The 21,418-nt window shown below is 59.8% G+C and overlaps 1 protein-coding gene across 11 annotated transcripts in view; it reads right to left on the reverse strand.

Annotated features, from left to right (window-relative positions):
- MAD1L1 (mitotic arrest deficient 1 like 1) overlaps positions 1 to 21,418 on the reverse strand; it is a 312,404-nt gene that overhangs the window by 49,596 nt on the left and 241,390 nt on the right. For all 11 annotated transcript variants that reach the window (XM_034988250.1, XM_034988249.1, XM_034988247.1 and 8 more), the window contains one exon: positions 15,085 to 15,292. In XM_034988250.1, the coding sequence (XP_034844141.1) occupies positions 15,085 to 15,292 (208 nt within the window). The remainder of the gene's footprint in view (positions 1 to 15,084; positions 15,293 to 21,418) is intronic.

Below are 21,418 nucleotides of genomic sequence, written 5' to 3' on the forward strand. Positions count from 1 at the left end.
AGCAGCGGGGAGGAGGCAGGCCTGCCGGCTGGACCGCACCCCCAGGCAGACCCTCTGTGGGCGCCGAGCCCCTGGGACGTGTTTGCAAGGGCCGCAGGGCTGCCACGCCAACGCAGCAAGGCTTTCCTCTGATGGGCTCCTTTTGGAGGCTGCCTTCCCGTCCCAAATCCAAATCCCAGGAGCGGGGCCGGGAGGCAGCCTGCAGAGGCGTCCAGGCACCCACCCCCCTTCCCTGCACAGCACTCAGGGAGGCCCTCCCACGGAAGGCCGCAGCAGACTCCGCTGACCCCCACTGCGGGCCTCGGGGACCGGCGGACGGGCCCCTGCCACCCACTAGACACAGCCTTTCGCATCCCTAGGGAACGGTTCGGTTGAGCCGCCTGCAGCTGGAGGGCCCCTGGGACAAGGTCTCTCCATTATGAGCCCATGTTCCCCTGCTGGGCCGGAAATTGCACATTTTACACAAGAGAGGAGACATTCGCCCTGCAATTATATGCAGATGAGCAGCGCGTGTGCCCACCGCCGGCTGCCTGGCACACGCCCGCCCGGGGTAAGCTCGGTGCCAGCCTCCTAACAGGGGCATCTCTGTGTGATCAATGCTCACTCCACAGGCAGCTCGTCACCTTGCACAAAAATGATCTGAAAAGACACCAGCAATTACAGCCCACCAGATTACGGGGTGAGAGAGTCCCGGGGTGACAGGCGGGAGCTCATGTGACATCATATTCCTGGGGAGGCTCCCTCCCCCACCACGGAGAACAGAGAACAGTCGAAGCCCCGGAGGATGCCCCCCCCCCCCCCCGCCCCACCGGGCGCCAGGCTCCCCACCCTGCTGCCTCTTTCGGGAGTGGAGGACCAGCTGAGCCTTGGTGGAAGGCCACGGCCGGCCCCTCGTCCGGGCAGCTGACAGATGTGGGGTCAGGCCCAGAGAAGGTCAGTGCCTTGTTCACTGTCACCCGGCCAGGGAGCAGAGAAGCCGGACATTCCCGCCAGGACTTCGGGGCGGGATGGATCCCCCGCAGCCCACCAGGCAGCGCCAGTGCTGCCAGGAGGAACCAGCCCTGGACACGATGTGCCACCTCAGGTACAAAGTCCGGCCTCAGTTGCTCGTTCGAGCCCACCCAGCCATGCCACCCGCAGGGGCTCCTCCGGGATCCCAGCGCCCCAGTGTCCCTGCACAAGCTCACAATCCTCCGACTTGGTTTCACTAGCTTGGTGGTTTAGGGTACATTTCTTCCCGACTAAAGCGCACACCCCATCAGGGCAGGGTCCTGGGCTCCACGAGGGCCAGGAAATGCGCACCCCGTGGAGGCCTCCCGCCCTGCACACCTGCCAGCTCATCTTACGCTACGTGAACACCCAGGAGCGTCACCGAGCCTCCGTTCCAGGCATGGGGACCCGGGGGTCAGACCGTTGGAAGCAAACTGCCTGAGGCTTCACTCATACACGCACGCTCACACACGCACACTCATGCGTGCACGTACGTGCGCTCACACACACCCGCTGGAGCCAGAAACCATCCAGGCGAGAGACGCACACAACAGGCACACCCCTCACAAAGCCCTTGAGACGTAAACCAGAGGACACCACTGCTTAACAAGTTTCTGGCAACCTCTTTCCACACGTGCCCAGGCAGGTGACCTGCTGGGCTCACAGAGCAGTGGCGGCCTGGGGCCACCAGGCGGGAGGGCCCGCGGGAGGAGGCGAGAGGCCAGCAGCTGCGGCAGGCTCGCTCCTACTCTGTTCTGCACGGCATGTGCGTTATTAATTTCCAACAGCGGGCTCCCGGCAGCCGAGTCCCTGGAAGGTGCGCTTCCTCTCGGAAGAGGGAAGAGCCTCCCAGAGCTCATCTTTTATTGACGAGTCATTTTCGAGTCAATCTGTCTGCTTTGGGCAGGACAAGATCTTAAATCTTTCTTTCTCTCCCTGCTTTTGAGATGTGGCAGTCTATTAAAACCTGCTAACGCACGCAGCCAGGCAGATGAAGGAAGAGGATGGAGAACCGGCTCAGCGGCTGCAGCTGCTCACAGACCGAAGGCTCTGGAGGAGGGAAGGCTGGGGAGACAGATGGTGGGCAAGGGGGCAGCGAGTTAGCCCTCTGGCGATCCAGAGGGGCGAGGACACAGGCTGCCCTCAGGGCCGGGCTCCCCGGAAGGTGGGGCGTGGGGTGAGGAGTGTGCCAGACGTGCAGCCCGAGAGGGAAGCAGAACTCTCGGGCAGCAGGCACCTCGCGCTCAGGGACAGACGGCAGCCCTGGAGTCTAGGGGCCTGCCTCGGGGGTCAGCGTGCCGGGGGGCTCACCGCAGAGCCAGGCTGCTCCTCCCAGTGCCCACGACCCCGTCCGAGACGCGCAGCTGCCCGTGTGCGGGCCGAGCGGCCTCTGCGACGGAGCTGCCGAGCACCAGGTGAGGCTCAGGGCGGTGAAGGGACCTGGCGGAGCGTACGTGGCGGGCAGAGAAGCTGCCAGGACCAGAGTCCAGCCCGGCTCAACTCTGCTGGGCGCGGCGGGAAGCAGGGCTCTCCCGGACAACAGCCGTGGCGCACAGTGCGCTCCCAGCGTGGGAACTCGGAACGAGTGCCCACCCTTCCCCGGGTCCGGCTGCAGGAGCCCCTCCTGCCCGTCCCGCTGGCCTCTGCCTCCAGCCCGCCCCAGCCTGATCGCGCGGGACTACAATACGCACCAGCCTTAGACACCACGACGGGCAAGCAGAGACACTCCCGGGGCCCCAGAGCAGGCTGGCCCCCCACACCGTCCACCTGGAGGTCCGCGGCCTCTGTCCAGGGCCCCCAGCAGGCTGCTGACGCCTGTACGCCCCTGAGTCCTAACGACCTTGTGAAGTCAGAGAGAGGACGTTTTCCCGAAGGTCAACAGGTGAGTGACCAAGACAGAGACCGTGGGGAGGTGTCAGCGCCCGATGCCCAGAACCAGGACTGTCTGCTTGTCGGAGGAGAGCCAGAAGAGGGCTCTGCAGGCGGGAGTGAATTAAGGAGGTGGAGATGGTCCAGGGGCCCAGGGTCCTCATGCAGCTTCTACGAGGAGAGGAGGTAGGAGGGTGCAGGTCTGAAGAGGACACCACTGGCATGGGGCTCAGAGAGGGGCTGAGGGCCACGGAAAGCAGCCGCCTCCAGCAGCCAGAAACAGCAATGGAACAGGACCCCCAGAGCCTCAGGGGACGCAGTCCTGCCAACACCTTGCTGTCAGCCTCCTGATGTTAGACTTCTGACCCCCAGCGCTGCCTGATGAGACCTCTGTGGGAGCAGGTGACCACCACGGTGGCCGTGGGCACCTGGGGGTGTGGGTGGCCGCCACAGAGGACTGTCTGAGTACGATCTCCCTGCCCCTCAACAGCAGCGGCAGGACCGAGCCCTCACAGTGAGCAGCCCCAGGGACAGGGACTTTAGAAGGGCTGGTGAATTACCCAACGAGGATGTGACAAGAGTAAACTGCATGCCTGGCATCATTCTAGGCTGAGGGCACACAGCGTGGACACACATAAAAATCCCAGGTCTAAGGCAGTTACGTTCCCATACGGGACAGAGATAAAAACACACATCAGCAGGGCGGGGTGGTCTCCAGAGCTTGTAAGCACCATGGAGCACCAGAAGGCAGGGCTGGGAGGGGGGCTGCAGAGTGGCCCTGGTCACAGCAGACCTCCAGGGAGCCAGGGCACAAGCCGAGCACAAGGCAGGCAGGAGGTGGCCCGTGCAAAGGGCCTGAGGCAGGAGGCAGCTTGGACCATTCAGAGAAGCAGGGACGACGCCGGCAAGCCAATGCAGAAATGGACACGGGAATGCAAACGGTAAGGTTGGGCGGGGGTCATCCAGACCATGGAGACTGGCCCGCAGTCCGCGTGCTGCCCCTCCACTTTGGCAAACGGCCTGTGAGAAGAGGTCCTGTCTGCGCAGGCTGAAAGAAACCCAAAGAGGGTTTTCTCGCTTTCATAAAAAAGGCGAGAAGCCCGAGTGGTGTTTGTGTTCGTTGTGCAGCAAGCCCTCAGGGGCAGCGTGCACCACCAGCGCAGGCTGCCCCCCAGCTCCTTCCCCAGGAGCCATGCGCAGCCCCCCAGCGTCCAGCCGCCAGCGCTCTGAGCCACGGCCGTGAGCATCTGCGCTTCTCCCGGTGGATTTCCTGCAGCCCTTAGCAAGGTGGGTCGGAGACAGGTGGTGTCTTGGGAACGACTGGACCTCTGAATAGGAACAAATGAATGCTGAACCCTCCTTCACATCACATACAAAGGTTAGTTTGATACAGACCACGGGTCTAAAAACTTCTAGAAGAAACTGGGAGATGGCAACGCCGGGGCAAGCCAAGATTTCTTAGACAAAGAACTAAGCACAGAAGGAAAAACGAGTAGATTCGACTTCATCAAAATTTAAAACTTTCGCTTACTGAAAGGCAGCATGAAGAAAATGATCACGAGAAAACAAATACTCTAAAACCGGGCTGAAGACTAACAGAGACGCTTTACTGGAGCAGACGTGCAAACGGCTCATGAGCTGTGGGAACGTGCCTGATGCTGCTCGCCGTCAGGGAGACCCAACCCCAGCAGACGGCCGCGCCCCGGAGGCCAGGGAATCAGCAGCACCAGGGGCACGCGGGGCCCTGACAGGGACCCTGAGATGCCGCCGCCGCTCTGGAAAACAACTTGGCAGCTGCTTAAAGGTCAAACGTAACCCAGCCCCCATCACACCCCAAGAACCAGAAACCCCGATTCCACTCCCACCCCGTGCAAGGCTATGCGCACACAGAGCCTCATGGTGCCACGTCCTCAGCAGCAACATTCCTATGAGCCAAGAAGCGTCTGTCCCCTCAGCGTCTGCCAGCCGACGAAAGCCTAAACAAAGCGAGGTCCGACCATGAACGCTACTCGGTGACACACACGACGAGGTGCATGGACCTCAAACACGTTCCTGCAAGTGGCAGGAGGGAGACGTCACCAGAGGCAGGACGCGGGCTCCGGCCCCACGGCCGAGCACTGCAGCGGACCCGGGCCCTCAGTGGGCAGCAGGGACCCTTCGGGGGTCCTGCCACCTCAGGATGCAAGATCCATTGGATCACAACCATCCGTGCCACACTCAATTCACCAGGCTTCGTGTTTGGTTTTACTCCTTGGGGTTTTATACCCAGAGAGTCGTCTGCAGAGGAACACTTCTGCTCCCTCCCCTCGCGTCCCTATGCCTGCTCTTCCCTGGCGACCCAGACCGGGACTTCCTCCATGCTTACTCAGGGCGCTAGAACCACCTCTGCCTTATTTCTGGTCTTGGGGAAGCACAGATTGGTGTGGGGGTGCTCGCAGACGCTCTTTGTCAGGCTGAGGGAGCCCCCTCTTCATTTAGTTTGCTGAGTTTTCCTAGGTGTTGAGTTTTGTCAAATTACTCCATCAGTTGATTAGATCACATTGATGCGGTGGATGACATCAATGGATATTTGAATCCTGGAATACAAAAATAAATGCCTATAGGTCCTATTTTCTGTCCTGTCACTGGTTTTCAAATTAGGATAATATTTGCTTCATAAAATGAGTTCGAAAGCGCTCCCTCTTCACTTTTCTTGAAGAGCTTGTACAGAGCTGGTGTTAATTGTTCTTCATTTGGTATAATTCACCAGTGAAAGCACCCGGCCTGGCGAGGTCTTTTTTGGAAGCTTCCTGATTATAGCTCCAACTCCTGCAACAATCATGGGACTGTTGGGGCTACCTCCTTCACACTGGGTGGGCTTTACAGTTTGAGTTTGCCAAGGTTGGTTGCTGTTGCTTATTTGGGTCCTGCCCCGGACGACAGGCACTGAAGCCCGGGCTGGATGCAGTGAGCGAGCACTGGGTGCAGAGTTGAGAGAAGGAGGTAGGAGAAATCCCTCTTTCTTCCTCTTCTCATCCCCTTCTCCTCCAGGTCCTTGGCAACCCCGTGGAGGGGCAGGTGCAGCTGGCTGGGCACCTAGCCCTCCAGAGCCGTGACCTCAGGACGCTGGGGTGAATCGCAGCTGCTATCCCAGCTGCACCCCATGGCGCTGGCCTTCATGCTGACGCAGCTGGGGAATACACAGAGCAGAGCAAGGAAAGTGAAGCCCTGGGTTTCTGGCCCAGAGCCTCAGGGAAGCAGAAACTGGGGGGGATCAGGAGAGGGGACTCTGGGGGGCATGCCTGGCACCCATATGGGCCGGGGAGACTGGTGCGGGTCCTGAAACTGAGCGGGTGTGGAAGCACAGCTCAGAGGGCACGGGGACTGTCCCCTCAGTCTGCCTGCTGAAACCAACCGACCAGGATTAACATTCTCCACAGGACAGCAAAAAGACTGAGAATCTCCCAACACGGCATTCAAAACCTACAGAGAACATCCAAAATTAAGCAGCATCTGAAAAACCAAGAAAATACTAACCTGCTAGGAAACAACACAGCCAACAGGTGCTGACCCAGGATGACAGAGATGGTAGAACCACCAAGCAAGACTCCACAGATGCCCCACACAGACTTCGTGTGTCATCGTCCACCCGGAAACAGTATTTACCACTGAAACCGGCTGCAGAGAGCATATCGAGTGTACAGGTCCCCTGTCCCCAGATGCTGCCGCTCTCCTGTCCCCCACTTTTAACTTACAAACACCGTTATCCGCGATCTGAGTTTCTGACGCTCTAGGTCTCTTACACTGAGGGCAGGTTATCCGGATGACTGTAGATGAGTCATCAGAAGCCATGGAGACCAGAGGTAGAGAAGCGATGTCGATTTCCATAATGCTGATAGAACCCCTAACCCAGAATTAGCAGGCGCGTCCTTCAGGAGTGAAGGCAAGATGGGGTCACCACGTGGGGGGAACCCCGAGAACCTGATACCAGCACGTGTCCTCTGAAAGAAACACCTGGGGAGCAGATAAAAGGGGTAAACCTGGAATTTCAGGAATGAAGACAAAGCCACAGGAATTCTAAATGTCTAGGTAAAAATCCTGAACTGTTTTTTTCCTCTTTTGCTCTTTAAAATACGTACGACAGTTCAAAGGAAAAACTGTAACATTTCCTGGCAGGTTCTCGGCGTATGTGCAGGAAATGACCTGCGAGCACCACCAAACGGGGGGCCGGTGGGCGGAAAGCCTGTCACAGTAAGACCTTGACATTCCAACAGGTAAAATAGCAGATGTAAGGGCACTGTGAGAAGTAAGCATGTGTGCTGTAATCAATCCCTAGAAAAGTCACTTTAAAAAGTGTCCGAAGAGATACAATGCATTAAAAAACCCTAAGATATATCAAAATGGGATACTAAAAAATGTTCAAAGAATCTGGAAATAGGTAGAAATAGGAAAACAGGAATAAAACACAGAGAGCAAGCAAAACTAATCATAAATGGCAGGCCTAACTCCAAACGTATTAAAATACTACATTAAATATAAATGGTGTAAACACACTGATTAACAGACAGAATACACCTTCTTACTGGGTGCACACGGAACATTTACTAAGATCGCTCAGTACTGGCCATCAGAAAAATCCTGAATTAAAAAACAAATTATACAAAGTGTGTTCCCTAAATGTAATGGAATTAAACCAGAAATCAATAACAGAAAGCCACCTGGAAAATCCCCAGACATTTTGAAATTAAAAACACACTTCTAAATAATGTATGAATCACAGAGAACATCTTAAAGGAAATTTGAAAAATTTCTGAACTGAACACAAATGAAACTCCAACATACTAAAATTTGTGGATGCAGCTAAAGCAGTACTCAGATTGAAATTTATAGCATTAAATGCTTATTTTAGAAAACAAAAAAAGATCTCAAATGAGCAATTTCACTTTCCAGCTTAAGAAACCAAACAAAGGGGCACCTGGGTGGCTCAGTCGTTAAGCGTCTGCCTTCGGCTCAGGTCATGATCCCAGGGTCCTGGGATCGAGCCCCGAATCGAATCGGGCTCCCTGCTCAGCGGGAAGCCTGCTTCTCCCTCTCCCACTCCCCCTGCTTGTGTTCCCTCTCTCGCTGTGTCTCTCTCTGTCAAATAAATAAATGAAATCTTAAAAAAAAAAAAAAAAGAAAGAAAGAAACCAAACAAAGAACACGAGGAAGTCAGAGCAAGCAGACCAAAGGAAGTAACAAGGAAATGAGCAAAAAAATCGGTAAAACTGAAAACAGAGTAACAATACTGAAAAATCAATGAAACTGAAAGCGAGGTCTTTGAAAGACTGATCAAATGCGCAAATCTTCATCAAAGCTGACAAAGGAAAAAAAAAGGCAAAGACACAAATTACCAAAATCAGGAAGGAAAGAGAGGGTAATTGCTACAGACTCAGTGAGATGATGAAATTAGTAAAAGAACCCACTCCCCCTGCTTGTGTTCCCTCTCTCGCTGTCTCTGTTGAATAAATAAATAAAATCTTTAAAAATAATAATAATAATAAAATTAGTAAAAGAATAGTACAAACAATTCCTGTGGTAAATTTCACAACTTAGACATAAAGGACCAATTCCTACAAAAACCCACAAACTACCACAACTGACCCAAGAAAAACCAGATAAGCCGATATTCCCGTGGTCTTAGCGCATGTGGCCTGCTGTCCCAGAACACTGCAGACAGCGTTGGCTTATCAACACGAGCTTGTACTCCTCGCGGTTCTGGAGGCCGGGGAGTCTGAGATGAAGGCGCCGGCAGACCTGGGGTCTGCGCGGGTCCAGTTACCAGCTCACAGACAGCATCTTCTGTGTCCTCACGTGGTGGAAGGAGCGCGGGAGCGCTCTGGGTCTCTCTTCTGAGGGCAGCGGTCCCATTCATGGGGGCCCCACCCTTCCTTATGACCTCACCACCTCCCAAGGCCCCACCTCCTAACACCATCACACTGGGGAAGAGGCTCTCAACGTACAGACTGTGTGTGGCCCCTCTAACTATGAGAAACCCTCAGCGACCCAAATCTACAGGTGCAGATGGTGTCCAGCAGGTGTCTGTAAAACAGCCGGAGAGGAGGGAATGCCAATTTGACACCGTCTCCTCCAGAAAACAGAAGAGGAAGGAGCATTTTCTGACCCATTTCATTCATTATGCTGATAATCAAACTAGACAAGGGTCGGACAAGACAACCACAGACCAGGAGGAACGACGACACAAACATTATTGGCGAAATATTGGCAAGTTGGATCCGGCAACATGCAGTGGGCGAACGTACCACCACCAGGAGGACTTTAGCCTGGAATCCAAGTCGAAACACTTCACGAGTAAAATCCTGCACACTGGCCTCTTATCCTGTCGACGGAGACACAAAATTCAGCACCCAACACGATAAGCCCCCTCAGCAAGCTCAGAGGGGCTTCCTCAACTGGACAAAGGGCATCTACACACAGCCCGCAGCTCAGAGCAGTGCCGGGCTCACCGCCACTCCGCCGCGCACTCTCGAGCCAGGCAGGAGAGCAAGAACAGGGAACGCGGGCGCCCAGGCTTTACGGGAAAATATACAGCAGTCCCTCTTCACAAATGGCACGACTGCAAAGAATAAAACGAACAAAATCCAAACAAGACCTTCCTGAGACTGGTACGTGAGTTCTGTGAGGTCACAGGACACAAGACCAACCGTACTTCTAGACACAAAGATCACACACACACACACACAGTAACTCCAAGAATTTAAAACAAGGAAACGCTTCGGGACATTTCTAACAAAGCACTTCGTGGGTGTGTGTGCAGAGAGAATTAGGAACCACTGATGAGGGAAATCCAAGGAAGCCTGAGTCAGTGGAGACACATCATGTTCTGGGTGGACAGACTCACCACCTAGAAGTACGATTCTCCCCAAGCTCATCTGCAGATTTAATGGGATGCCCGTGAAAGTGTCAGCAGGATTTCTGTAGATACAGACAAGCTGACTCGCACGTTCGTGTGGAGAGGCAGCGGGAAGGGGACGGGCCAGGCGCTCGTGAAGAGGAGGCACCGAGTCCGAGGACTTGCGGTACCGATGATGAGTGTCCGGCTATGGCCACCAGTTGGGGTGGTGGCAGCGAAGAGACAGACACGTAGGTCAGAGGGACAGAAGATGGGGTGCACATAACTCAGCGAGCGGAAGGACCACAGAGCAAGGGTAATTCAGTGGAAGCACAACACGCTTTTCCACAGCTGACGCTGGAACAACTGGACGTCACGTGAACCCCTCTAGAAAATCACCTCAACCTAAACCTCACATCGTATGCAAAACTCAACTCTACACGGATCACAGATTTAACTGTAAGACTGAAAAACTCTTGGTAGAAAACTAAGAAAAAAGTGTCTTGACCTTGGGTCAGGCAGGGTTCTCAGATGAGACTCCTGTAAAAGGAAAATTCACTGTCCGAGAGCAAATGAAACATGTTTGCTCTGAGAAGACGCTGCTAGAAAATGAAACTCCCTGAACTTGATACAAAGAAAAGCACCCAATAAAGGGGGAAACTGGAACAGAGACCTACCCCAGAGGACGCAGGGATGGCCCAAGGCGCTGCAGGCGCCCATCCTCAGACACCAGGGACGGGCCAGGTAGGACACGATGCGCTGCACACAACACGCACATGCGTGCACACGTATGCACACGCGTGCACACGCACACACACGAGAGAACCGCCCCTGTAGCATCAGCACCCGCGGGGAAACAGCCACGGGCCACGCGCGGACACTGTGGGACGCGGCCAGTTTTCAGGAAGCCAACCACGCGCTGACCAGGGACCCAGCCGTCCCCACCAAGAACAGGCCCCGAGAAAACGGGCTAACGCTCCCAAAGCACTGTGTCTGGCAGTTTGATACCTGGGTGTGTCCGACCCCATTCTGGAAGCTCGGGTTCGATGTCTGCTCTGTTTTAAAGCCTCCGTGGTGCTTTTCAGATCCGCCCCACGTGTGCGCCACGCAGGCACCGGCCAGTGGCTTCAGAGACCCAGGCCACCCCTCCCTTCCCACCTGCTGCCAGGCCTCGGGGGTGAAGGCTGTTCTGCAGGGCGGGTGGGTCAGGAGAGCCCGAGGCCAGGACCCTCCTGCAGCTCCCAGGGCCCGCCCCTGGGGGACAACGGGAGAGCTCATCTGGGGTGGGGGTGGGAGGTGGCTGGAGACACCCTACGTGGCTCCCTGGATTCTCTGGCTCATCGGTCTTCTTTCCCCACCCAGACCGTGCATTCCTTGCTGGCAGCCCTCACTGCGCCCCACACAGGGCTGGGCACATGTGGTGAGGGTGGGGGACAAGCTCGGAGGACCCCTGCCTGGAAGAGTAGCGCTTCTCCCCTCCTACTCAGCCCACAAAGCCCAGCCGAAGCCCGCTGCCCTGGCCCGGGGAAGCTGCCCAGCCGCTGCAGTCTGCCCCTCCCCTGGCCCTCTGCACCCAGGGCCTGCTCTGAGGCCCCTGATGCCCACGGCTCTCCCCTCACTCTGTTTTAAGGGCAGGGACAGGCCCCGCTGACACCTGTGGGTCGAGCAGGTGGCGGGCGGCCAGTGCTGCTGGCTAATGGGACTGTGTGCCCCTGCCACGGGGGGCCACGGTGCGTCCACCCCATCTCCGCCGTGGCAGCACCCTACCCTCACCTACGTGCGAGCCAGCGGAAGTCTCTTGCCGAGGGCACGGGGACGGCAGACATTCAGATGGCCTGTGCCTTGTGGAGCCACCCCAGAACGCTAGCACCTAGACGGCACCTCTTGGACTCACGACCCGTGGCCCTCCGGCCCCCCGGCTCCCCGCCAGCTGAACTGGCGCTGGCCACGGCATGGACGAGCTGCCTCATAAGCCAGCAGAGAGGACAGAGCGGCTGAGGGAAGAAGCAAGCTGCTCTTTGTGCCCAGGCAGAGCAGGGGGGTCCCAGGGAGGAGCCCTGGACCCCACCACCCTCCCCCACGCAGGGACACCTTGGGATCAGCTGCACCCACACAGCCAGGCAGTGACAAACTTGATCGCCTTCACTGTGTTGCTGACAAGATTCGGTTATTTTAATATTAATGCGTTACCTAATTAAGCTGCAATTAATAATCTCCCTGGCCTAGCCTGCGTACCGCAGGGGGCCCTGTGAGGAGCCAAGAGCCAGCTGGGGGAGGCTGAGGATTTAGGTTCCTGCCGACCCAGGAGGCTGGGCCCTTGCTACGGGTTGTTCAGCAATTCCTTTGTCAAAGATCCACCAGAACCTCAGACCAGCTCTCCCCCGAACTCTGAGGGCACGGTTAGGGAGGGCGGGTGGCTGCGGCCCCTCCCCCGTCCCGGCTAGCCCTACGGGTCCTTCTCCTGTTCAGCAAAGCTGCGCTCCTCAGGAGGCCAGGCCCCCGCCGCTAGTCCAGCCGCCTGCCACGGCACACCTGCTCCACCTGAGAGCCATCCCCCCCGCACTGAACTCGGGGGCCGCTCTGCAAGGCCAGCTCGGAGGCGGTGTCCCGTGCACAGCAGGAGGGAACCCGTCTGGACCGTCAGCACCCTTTACGTCCTCTGTCAGGGAACTGGTTACGTTCCTACGAGGTCCGTTGGTCTGTGCTAACCTGGGGTGCCCGAGGGCGGGGGCCCGTGTGTGTTTTCTGCCTCATCTCTGGCCTTCAGCGGGTGCCCACCGCCCTCTGCCCTCTCCCAGGACACGATGCCCTGAGTTGCCTGCGTCAGAACCCCACGCTGTCCTGACTGCAGCCACACGAGAGGGGCCGGGCAGGAGACCAGGACTCTCTCCCCCACACTTTCTGCTTCCCCTGCAGCTGGTGACGGTCCTGCTTTTCCAGTGGCTGTTTTCCGGGTACTCGTGACCGACTCGACAAACCTCCCTACCGGGTGTCCACGTTGGAGCACCCTGACCGTGCGGTGGGAACCACGGGCCGGGAGTCCGGCACACAGGTAAGGGAAGCTCTGGTCCAGAGCGTCTCTCAAGACACTGGACACCTTACATTCTGCAACCTCATCTGTCTGAAGTGGTTCCAGAGCCTTCTGGCCAGTCTCAACCTGAGCTCCGGCTGCCCCTGGGGCGGCTGTCCTGGGTCCTCCTCATCTCTCCAGGGCTGGCGCTCGGGCCTCCCGTATCTGTGTTGCTCCCTGGCTCCTGCTCTCCTTTCATGGGTACGCATCCTCCACAGGCCTCGTGGGAGCGGGAACGGCGAGGTAGGGTTTTCCAGACGTTGAACATCGGAATCGGAACTGAATTCCTCCCTGACAGACCTGAGCGCGGGGCTGGCCGTGAGCCCCGTCCAGTCCCTCAGGCACCGGAGCCCCGCCCCTGGAGGCTTTCTCGCCCCCTGGGCCGCAGTTGGGAATGGAGCGGCCCGTTTTCTCCCTCCCCGGGAGGCAACAGGTCCCCCCGTCCCTGCGTTCAGAAGTCCCAGGACGGCGCGTCCCAGTGTGGGGCGCCTCTCTCCGGCCAGCCGTGCTTCCCGGGGTCCCCGCCTCTCCTGGAGCCACCAGACAAGCCGCGGAGACCCCACACCCCTCCCACCTTCATCCGGCCTCTGCTCTCCTGTTCACACAACCTCCCCCAATTTCCTAAGTCTTCTGTTTAGATTTTCATTTCACTTTCGGTGTTTTTAACTTCCAGAACTGCACGTGTATCCTCTTTGAAAACACTTTTCAAAGTAAAGCAACACATTCTTCTCCTTCTCTGAAGGTGTCCCAATCCCTCGAGGGCTTTCTCTTCCCACTTGTGTTGTTCTCGCCCTCAGGGCCGACAGTCCTGGGCCCCTGCTCACAGTGAGCAGAGGGCTCTGCGGGTCCTGCCGGGGACAGGCCTGGTCTGCCAGGGCCTCTAATGTCAGGTCCCGCACCAGGAGCCCGTCCGGAGGGTGTTGTGGTGGGCGGGGGGGGAGGGGGGTGGGGCGGGGGTCGAGGCACCCACGCGCACCGCCTCTGTGCTCGCGTCGGTGTTCCCATCCGCGGACCCTCCATGGGCCACAGGCATGTCTGACACAGCAGGCCTGACAGAGAGCCCGACATCCTGGGTCCCTAACAAGTTCCTGGGAGGGCCCTGCCCGTGTGGGACCTGCTCTCTGGGACGCAGGCTCTAAGAGAACCACCTTGGTTTTCTGTTTCCTCTTTTCATTTTTGCTGGGGGAGAGGCCACTACCAACCACTGGTGCTGGGTGGAGGACCTGGGGGCCGACGGCTTGTAATTATACCCGCCGGCAAGCGCCCTTGATCCTCTGCCCCCGGGGCCCCCCGCCACCACCTCCGGCCGTGGGGGCTCCGGGGCACAGCTCCAACAGGCTCCCGGCTCCACCGTTGCTCACCCTTCAACCCCCCGCCCACCAACTTCCCGATTGCAAGTTTGTTGTAGCAAACAACAACATCTCTGTGGGTTTACATCTTCCTTGACACTGAGAAAACAAAACCCCCAGACCTCCCAGGGAGTGCCCGCCGGCTCACCCCAGGGCAGGCTGACGGCAAAGACAAACGGGACAGACGGGGGGCTGTGTCCAAGACCCCCGACCAAGAAGACACGTGGAGAACACGTCCTAGGCAGGGCTGGGCACAGTGAGGGACACGAGGGGTGGCTAGCGCCCTGCCGCCTCCGCGGGGATGAGATGAGCCACCTGAGGAGGTTGTCGGGAGGGCCCCTTCAGTGACGCTGACGGCCCAGCGACCCGGCCAGAGCTGTGGCAGGAAGGGCTGGGCGGGAGCCCCCTCCTGGCCACGCTCCACCGCTGAGAGGCTGGCTTCCGCACACGGCCCTCACCGCGGACGGTGACCCCAGGCAAGCGGGGCGCCCACACACGCCCACCTTTGCTGGTGGGCCATCGGTCTCTGCACTCGCAGGGCGGGTCCAGCACAGGACTCCGTGGGAACAGAAGGGTCACCTTCCCGCCCAGGCAGGGACGAGCCGCGGGCTCGGGGGCTGTCGCCCGGATTTGCGGGGCTGCAGAGGGCGGGTGCGGCCTCGTTAGGAAGGCAGCTCCCCGAGTCTGAGCTCACCTGCGCGGGCGCTGGGCTCTGCGCAAGGTCCTTAGCCCCGTGAAAGATGATACCCGTTTCCATGAGTGTCGGACCTACTCATGATTGATGGGACACGTGTACACTGAAAAAGGGCTGGGAAGCGTTTCCCCACCGCTGCCTTGTGCCATCCTGTGACCTGCAGCTGCGAGGTGCTCGGTCCCAGGCCCTCCTGCCGCCCCCTGCCCACAGGACGGCCCACGGACGGGGGGTGCGGACCTACCTGTCAGCGCCGTGGACGAAGGCAGACTGGCGGCGGCCTCCAGGCCGGCAGGCACGGGGCCGCCTTGCTCCAGGGCGCGCACGAGCTCCCGTAGCTGCTCGCACTCCTCCTGCAGCCGGACCTGGTCCTCACGGAGCCGCTGCTTGGCCACGCTGGCCGGGTTCATGCTCATGTGCAGCACTTTGGTTCTGCTCTGGTCGTAGCTGCCCTGCAGGATCACAGGGCAGGTCAGCACAGCCTGGACCCACGCTGCGAGGCTCTGGTGATCGACGTGGGGCTCAACACCAGAGCGTGAGGGCAGGGACGGCCACCCCCTCCCCAGGCCTCTACGCCCTGATCAGTAAGCCCAAGGTGGTGCCACTGCCCGCCTCAAGGAGCGGTAAGCAGTAGCTGGGGGAGAAAACACGGAAAAGCCCGCGAGACAGCCCTTCGGAACGTTGCAGGTGCTCGGGCCACCTTCCCGCACAACAGTGGTAAAAGCAAAGAGGAGGGGCATCTCGAAAGCTCTACACCCTCAAAACGCTCTACTGGCAAATATTCTCACGCCTGGGGGCCCTGCTCCCACACACCCTGGTGTCTCAGGGTCCACAGATGTAGAAAAACAGTACAAAACTTGGAGAAAGATTGAGACGAGAGCTCAGAGTCCCCGCGTGGCCGCGCCCCCCGTCCGTTATGAGCAGCACAAGGGCCGTCAACGGCTTACCAGTGTGGACGCGGGCCTCGCTCAGCTGCGAGTCTACAAACACTTGCGAGCCCAGCCACTTGTGTCTATTTTACACCGAGGACAGGTTCACGCGGACGTCCACCTCCACACCCTGCCACAGCGTGGCCCTGCTCGGCCCCTCCCCTGCCGCCCTAGCCGCCCACCCCCACGCGGTTATTGGGTCCGACACCTGCGTGCTGCGCGTGAGGAGCGTCACGCTGAGCGCAGGCCCTCGTGCCTCTGGGTTCAGCCTCCCGGCTGCCCAGGCACCGAGGTCGGCCCCGGTCCTGCTTCGGGCACTGCTCTGAGCACTGGAAGGTCGCTCACCCGCGGGCCTCACGGATGACGTCACAGCGACACACACGTCGATGTTCACTGTGTGGTCAGATTCAGTGGGTGCTGACAAATGCACATCACGTGTCCTGGCCCCACACTCACGGCCTCCATCGTTCTGGCTTTTCCAGAACACGGCCAGCCGGAGCCTCGTCAAACGGGCGGCTCTCACTTAGCGCTGTGCATGGAGGGCTCCACCCCCCCTCTGCTGGCTTGCTGACTCATTTCTTCTTAGAAAGCTGAGTCACGTTGCCTTGTGCGGACACACCAGTTTGCGGGTCCGCTCACTCCCGAGGGGCATCTTGGTCGCTTCCAGTTTGGCCATTTATGGAGAAAGCCGCTACGAGCAGTCACATGCCGGTTCTGTGTGGACACAGGTGTTCAAGTCACTGTGTCAAGCTTCTCTGCTGCTTCATCCACCCGCCTCTGCTGGGGACCCTGATCACCCCCCAGGAGAACCCTCGCTCAGCCAGCAGGCCCACCTCGAAGGCCCCCTCCACTGCTCCCTGAAGGGGCAGCCCCCACCCCGGTGAGCGGACACCGGCCCACTCTGGCCAACGTGGAACCCCCTCTTGCCTGACCCCCGAAACCAGCGCGAGGGTGGCCCTGGGACCAGGCGCGGCCACTTTCAAAGGCTGGGAAAGAAGCCTCCTCCTCCCTGAGGCTGCGGCTGGGAGGACGAAGGCCTCACTGTCTGCCATGTGTCCCACCTCTTCCCTCCCGGCCTGGAAGAAGCCCGTCCACCCCGGGGAAACAAGGTCAGCGATGCGGAGATGGACAGCGAGTGAGGCCCGGCCTCCGTGCGGCACTCAGTAAGCATGTGGGGAACGACCTGAAATCTCAGACCCGACCCAGGGCCCGGACGAGCCATGCAGCCTGTGGGACCATGTGGCAAATGTCACGACGCCTGAGTCTCAGTGGTGACGACCGAGAGCCACCGACGCATGGACAGACGGAGGCCGGGGGGAAGGGTCGTCTCCCCCGTAAATGGTGTGGGGGCCACGGGATGCCCCAATCACCCTGACCACACAGCACACACAAACCCCAACTCCTGAGGGAGGTCAAATTTACAAACAGAAGGTAAAACAAAACATGGTTAGAAGAAAACATAAGAGAACGTGGTGATCTTGGAGCAGACGGAGGTTTTTCTGAAACAGGTTCCGAGGCACTGGCCACACGTGAACACAAGCACCCGGGACTCAGAGCGTGAGACGGGCAGAGGCGGTCACTGGAAATACAGAAACCTGACCCAGGACTCACGCCCAGGATCCCCAGAGAACTCACACAAACGGGCAAGGCAAAAGCAGACAATTCAAGTTTTAAGATGGGCGAAAAATGTGAACACTCTACAAAAGTGTCCAAAGGGCCGACAAAGCACGGAATGGAGCGCAGATTCATCGTCAGAGGGATGCCAGTTACCATGGCAGCAAGACACCCGTGCTCCGCCCCAACGCCCGGCCGGCACCGAACAGGTTCAGAACACCGAGCACCACGGGTGCTGAGCAGCCAGGGCTCGTGCTGGTGAGGACGGGAAGGACACGGCGCCCTGAAAACGCCACCTGGTGCTGTGCCTGCTCGAGGAGAGCAGGGCGACATCCTAGGGCCGGCAACTCGGGGCCTCAGAGACGGCCCCAGGAGTCAGCAGCCACGGTCCAGGCCCATCGCGCACAGTGTGTGGTCCCCACGTGCAAGGCCGTCCGTCCGCGAGAACGGGCGCGCGCACAGCACCGGACGGCACGCGTCAGTCCCGCCGGCACACCCCACGGCGGCAGGCCACACTGCTCTGTGCCGTGGAGGGCAGGAGGGGCCGGCACGGGGGGCTCCGGGGTGTTTGTGATGCTCCGCGTGCTGCTGTGGACGCCGGTCACCGGCGCGGTCAGTCCGTGGAAACTCACTTCTGCGGTCCTGCCCCGTGGCCGTGACGGAAAGGGGCGCCCGGACACAAGGACCGTCCAGACGCTCGCGGGGAACTGAACGCTCAACGGTACCAGAGTTCACGCACACTCCGGAGTGAGGGCAGGTCCACACGCACACACACGAACAGACACACACGTGCACGCAGACACGCTCACGGGGCACACACGTACACAGACGGTGGGCACACAATACACAGACTTACACACGTATCAAGGTCAGAGAACCCCAAGGGGAAGGGGCACTGGAGACCACTGGCCTAGCGCTGCCGGGCCTCCACCGTCCAGGGATCTGCTCTGAGACCCTGATGACCCTGTGCCAGTCTGGGGGGTCTCACCTCTTCTCCCTCATGCTCTTGGATCTGCTGGGCGCAGCCCCAGTTTATGGTCTAAACGACCTGCCCCATGCCCAAGCCAGTGGAGGCGGGGCAGGAGCCGGGCGCGGGAAGCTCCCCTCTGCGACACCCCCTGCCCTCCACGCAGAAGGTGGCTCCCAGGGGCTCAGGCACCAGGAGATGCCCCACGTGGAAGAGGCCGGTCAGGAGGGACGTCTGTGGGGTCACAGCAAGGGCTACGCCTCTGGCCGTCACTCCCTGGCCTCCGGGACAAGGACAGGGGCCACTGCAGGGCAAGGGAGGGAGAGGACCGTCTCAAAGGCCTCAGCGTCTGCCGGAGCAGAGAGCGAAGGCCCCGAGCCTGGTGCTCTGGGAGGCTGGTGTCTCCTGAGCAGACGGGCGGGAGGCCACTGGCCCGCAACCCCGTCAGTCTCCGTCAGCCAGGCACCCCGGGCCAGTTCTTCCCGCTTGATACGCTGTGATCTGCCCTCTCCTCTCCAACAATCCCATTTCCCACTGCCTCCGTGACTCCTGCCCACACGTCTCTCCTCTCTCTTCCAGAGAAAATGGACGGGGTGGGGAGGGACGGAGCCTTCATTCAGATCATCCCACCCCCCGGGGAAGCAGGCTGGCTGCAGACACATCCGCTCAGTGTGGTGGGAGAAGGAGCACCACCGCTCCCACCCAGGACCATGTCGATCTGGGGGCGGTCCTCCCCTCGAGGGTGAACTGCAGGTATAGAAAACATGTGCTAGGGGATTTTAGGATCCCAGCAGGGCTTAGCCAGATGGGAGCGGACAGAGGGAGGAGCCCAAGGAGAAAATTCTTACTGGCTGCTGAGGGTCTGATGAGTTGGGACAAATGACCCACTCTCTACAGGGGTCGACATGAGCAGGCCAGGCATGGGGAGGCCTTGGCCCCGGGCATTCACGGCGAGGATGACTCTGCGGGGTTGGCACCCAAGCTAATTTGGCCACAGCCAAGAGTTGTCTCCCCCTCCTCACAACTCTGGCCACAGAGAGCAGGACCCCCACCCACCCCAGACGGTGGTCAGTGGCCGCTGTGCCCCGGCTGGGATGACCTCTGACCTGGGGAGCCCAGACAGGCTGGCTGCAGAGCCCAGCGAACACAGCCCCTAGCCCCGTGGCCTAGCCCCCACCTCCGGGGGGCAGGGGGGGCACCTGTGTCACGGAGAGGGCACCCACGGGTACCTGTGGCCAGCGCCAGGGTGAGCTTTCCTGCTGGCCACACCACTCAGCACGGCCTCGAGCTCCCTCACCTGGAAAACGTGGATGACCCACCCCGAACAACGCCAGGGACCGAGAGAGTGACATATATTGAAGACCCTCATAGACTGTAAAGTTCTGTACCGCCGTGAACCATTTCCTCAACGCGTGGGCAGTGGGTGAAGAAGAGGGAGGGTCTCCCCGGCACATCAGCTGACCTGGGGGCACAGCCGGACTCCCCGGGTGTGGGACTGGCCTCTGCCCATTCCTTCCGTCCTGTGTGGAGCCGTAAGGACCCGGTGGGGCAGGTGGGGCAGGTGGGGCCGCGTCCCTGACTCTGCTGAAGAGGACGGCCACGGGCGCTGGGAAACCTTGCTGAGCGGGCCTGGGGCAGGGGTGGGGGCTGTGGTCCACCCCCCAGGCTTGCCCCTGCACCGCGACTGGCCTGCAGAGGGGGTTGGGGATGGCCAAGCACAGCCATCCGCTGTCCAGGCGGCGCAAGCATGCCAGCGCTGGGGCTTAGGAGAGCGAGCTCCCCAACCAGGCCAGCCCCGCAGAACCAGGCCGTGAGGACGTCACGTGCCCTGTGGGCGCAGCCGCGGCGGATCAATCCTGGGCATCCTAGCCCAGCTGGCTTCCCTCTTCTTCACGCGCAAACTGACAAGCGAGCCTAAAGCCACAGTCTGCTGGTGCTACCCTGACTCTGCTCTGCTTCTGCCTGAGAACTAGCGTCCGTTGGTGCCCCATTTCTGGGATAGAAACGTGCCCACGGGCATAACCCACTCCCTCTCCCGCAGTCGGGGGCAGACTCCTCCTTGGGAGACGTTCCCGAGCGTGAAGACCCACTGCAGGCCTGAGCCCCTGCTCCAGACCTAAAGACAAGCATCTGCAGCAAGACAGCTCCGGGTCGGGTCTCAGTGCCCGCGACCCCCCGAATCCTCCCCGGGGAGTCCCCCTCGGCCTCTAGGTCGACGTGGTGCATCGAGGTCTGAGTGTGCGCGCTGAGGCTTGCCCTCTTCAGACCACACCGACGGAGCCTCCCCGGGATGAAGGCCGCATGAGAGGCCCTGGCTCTTCCAGCCTCCCTGCAGGTCCACCTGCTGGAAGCTGGAAATAGTGCCCAGGGGAGACCAGCACAGAATCAGCGAGAACAAGGCGGCTCCTGTGTTAAGCTGGGGTGTTTATAACAAAGCAACAGGGAACGGATGCTGTCTCCAGGGGAGGCTACGAAAGCAGCAAGACGGAGCACCCAGGGCATCCTGGCCCCCACCGGGTGGGCGGCAGCCTCCTGGGAGGCTCTGGGGCCAGGCCTTTGGGATGCTGCAAAGAGCAGGGCTGAGGGGGTACACTCCGACCTGGGTCACCACAGTGCCAGGAGTGACCGCTGACCCCTGCCCCGTCCTGACGGTGGCGGGAAAGTGGGAGGACTCACAGGCAGCTGGGGTGGAGGGCAGGTGTCCCTGCTGGGCGGGCAGCCCAGGCCCTCCCGCTGCCGCAGGGGCTGAGGGCCCGCACTGCAGCACGAGGGACGAGGGCCCCGCACAGAAGCCCTGGGTCACGGTGCATGTCCTACTCTGTCCTTCACAAAACCCTCCTTTGAGGGGAAACAGGTCGAGAGCGGGTCAGGGGACAGAGGCTGGGGGCCGCGAAGGCTGGGGCAGGTGAGGCTCCTTCCCTCGGGCGCACTGGTCCAGGGGAATGAGCCTGGTGGGCTGCCCTCCAGTCTGCCGGAGACGGCTATCATGTGGGCCGGCAATCCTTCCCGCGAGTGGGCAGGAAGCAAGGGTTCAGGTCTGTGGGCCGCACGGCCTCTGTTACCACTGC

This window comes from Mirounga leonina, unplaced genomic scaffold (genome assembly GCF_011800145.1).
Source record: "Mirounga leonina isolate KUSES-001 unplaced genomic scaffold, KU_Mleo_1.0 Mir_454, whole genome shotgun sequence".
Classification (NCBI taxonomy): domain Eukaryota; kingdom Metazoa; phylum Chordata; class Mammalia; order Carnivora; family Phocidae; genus Mirounga; species Mirounga leonina.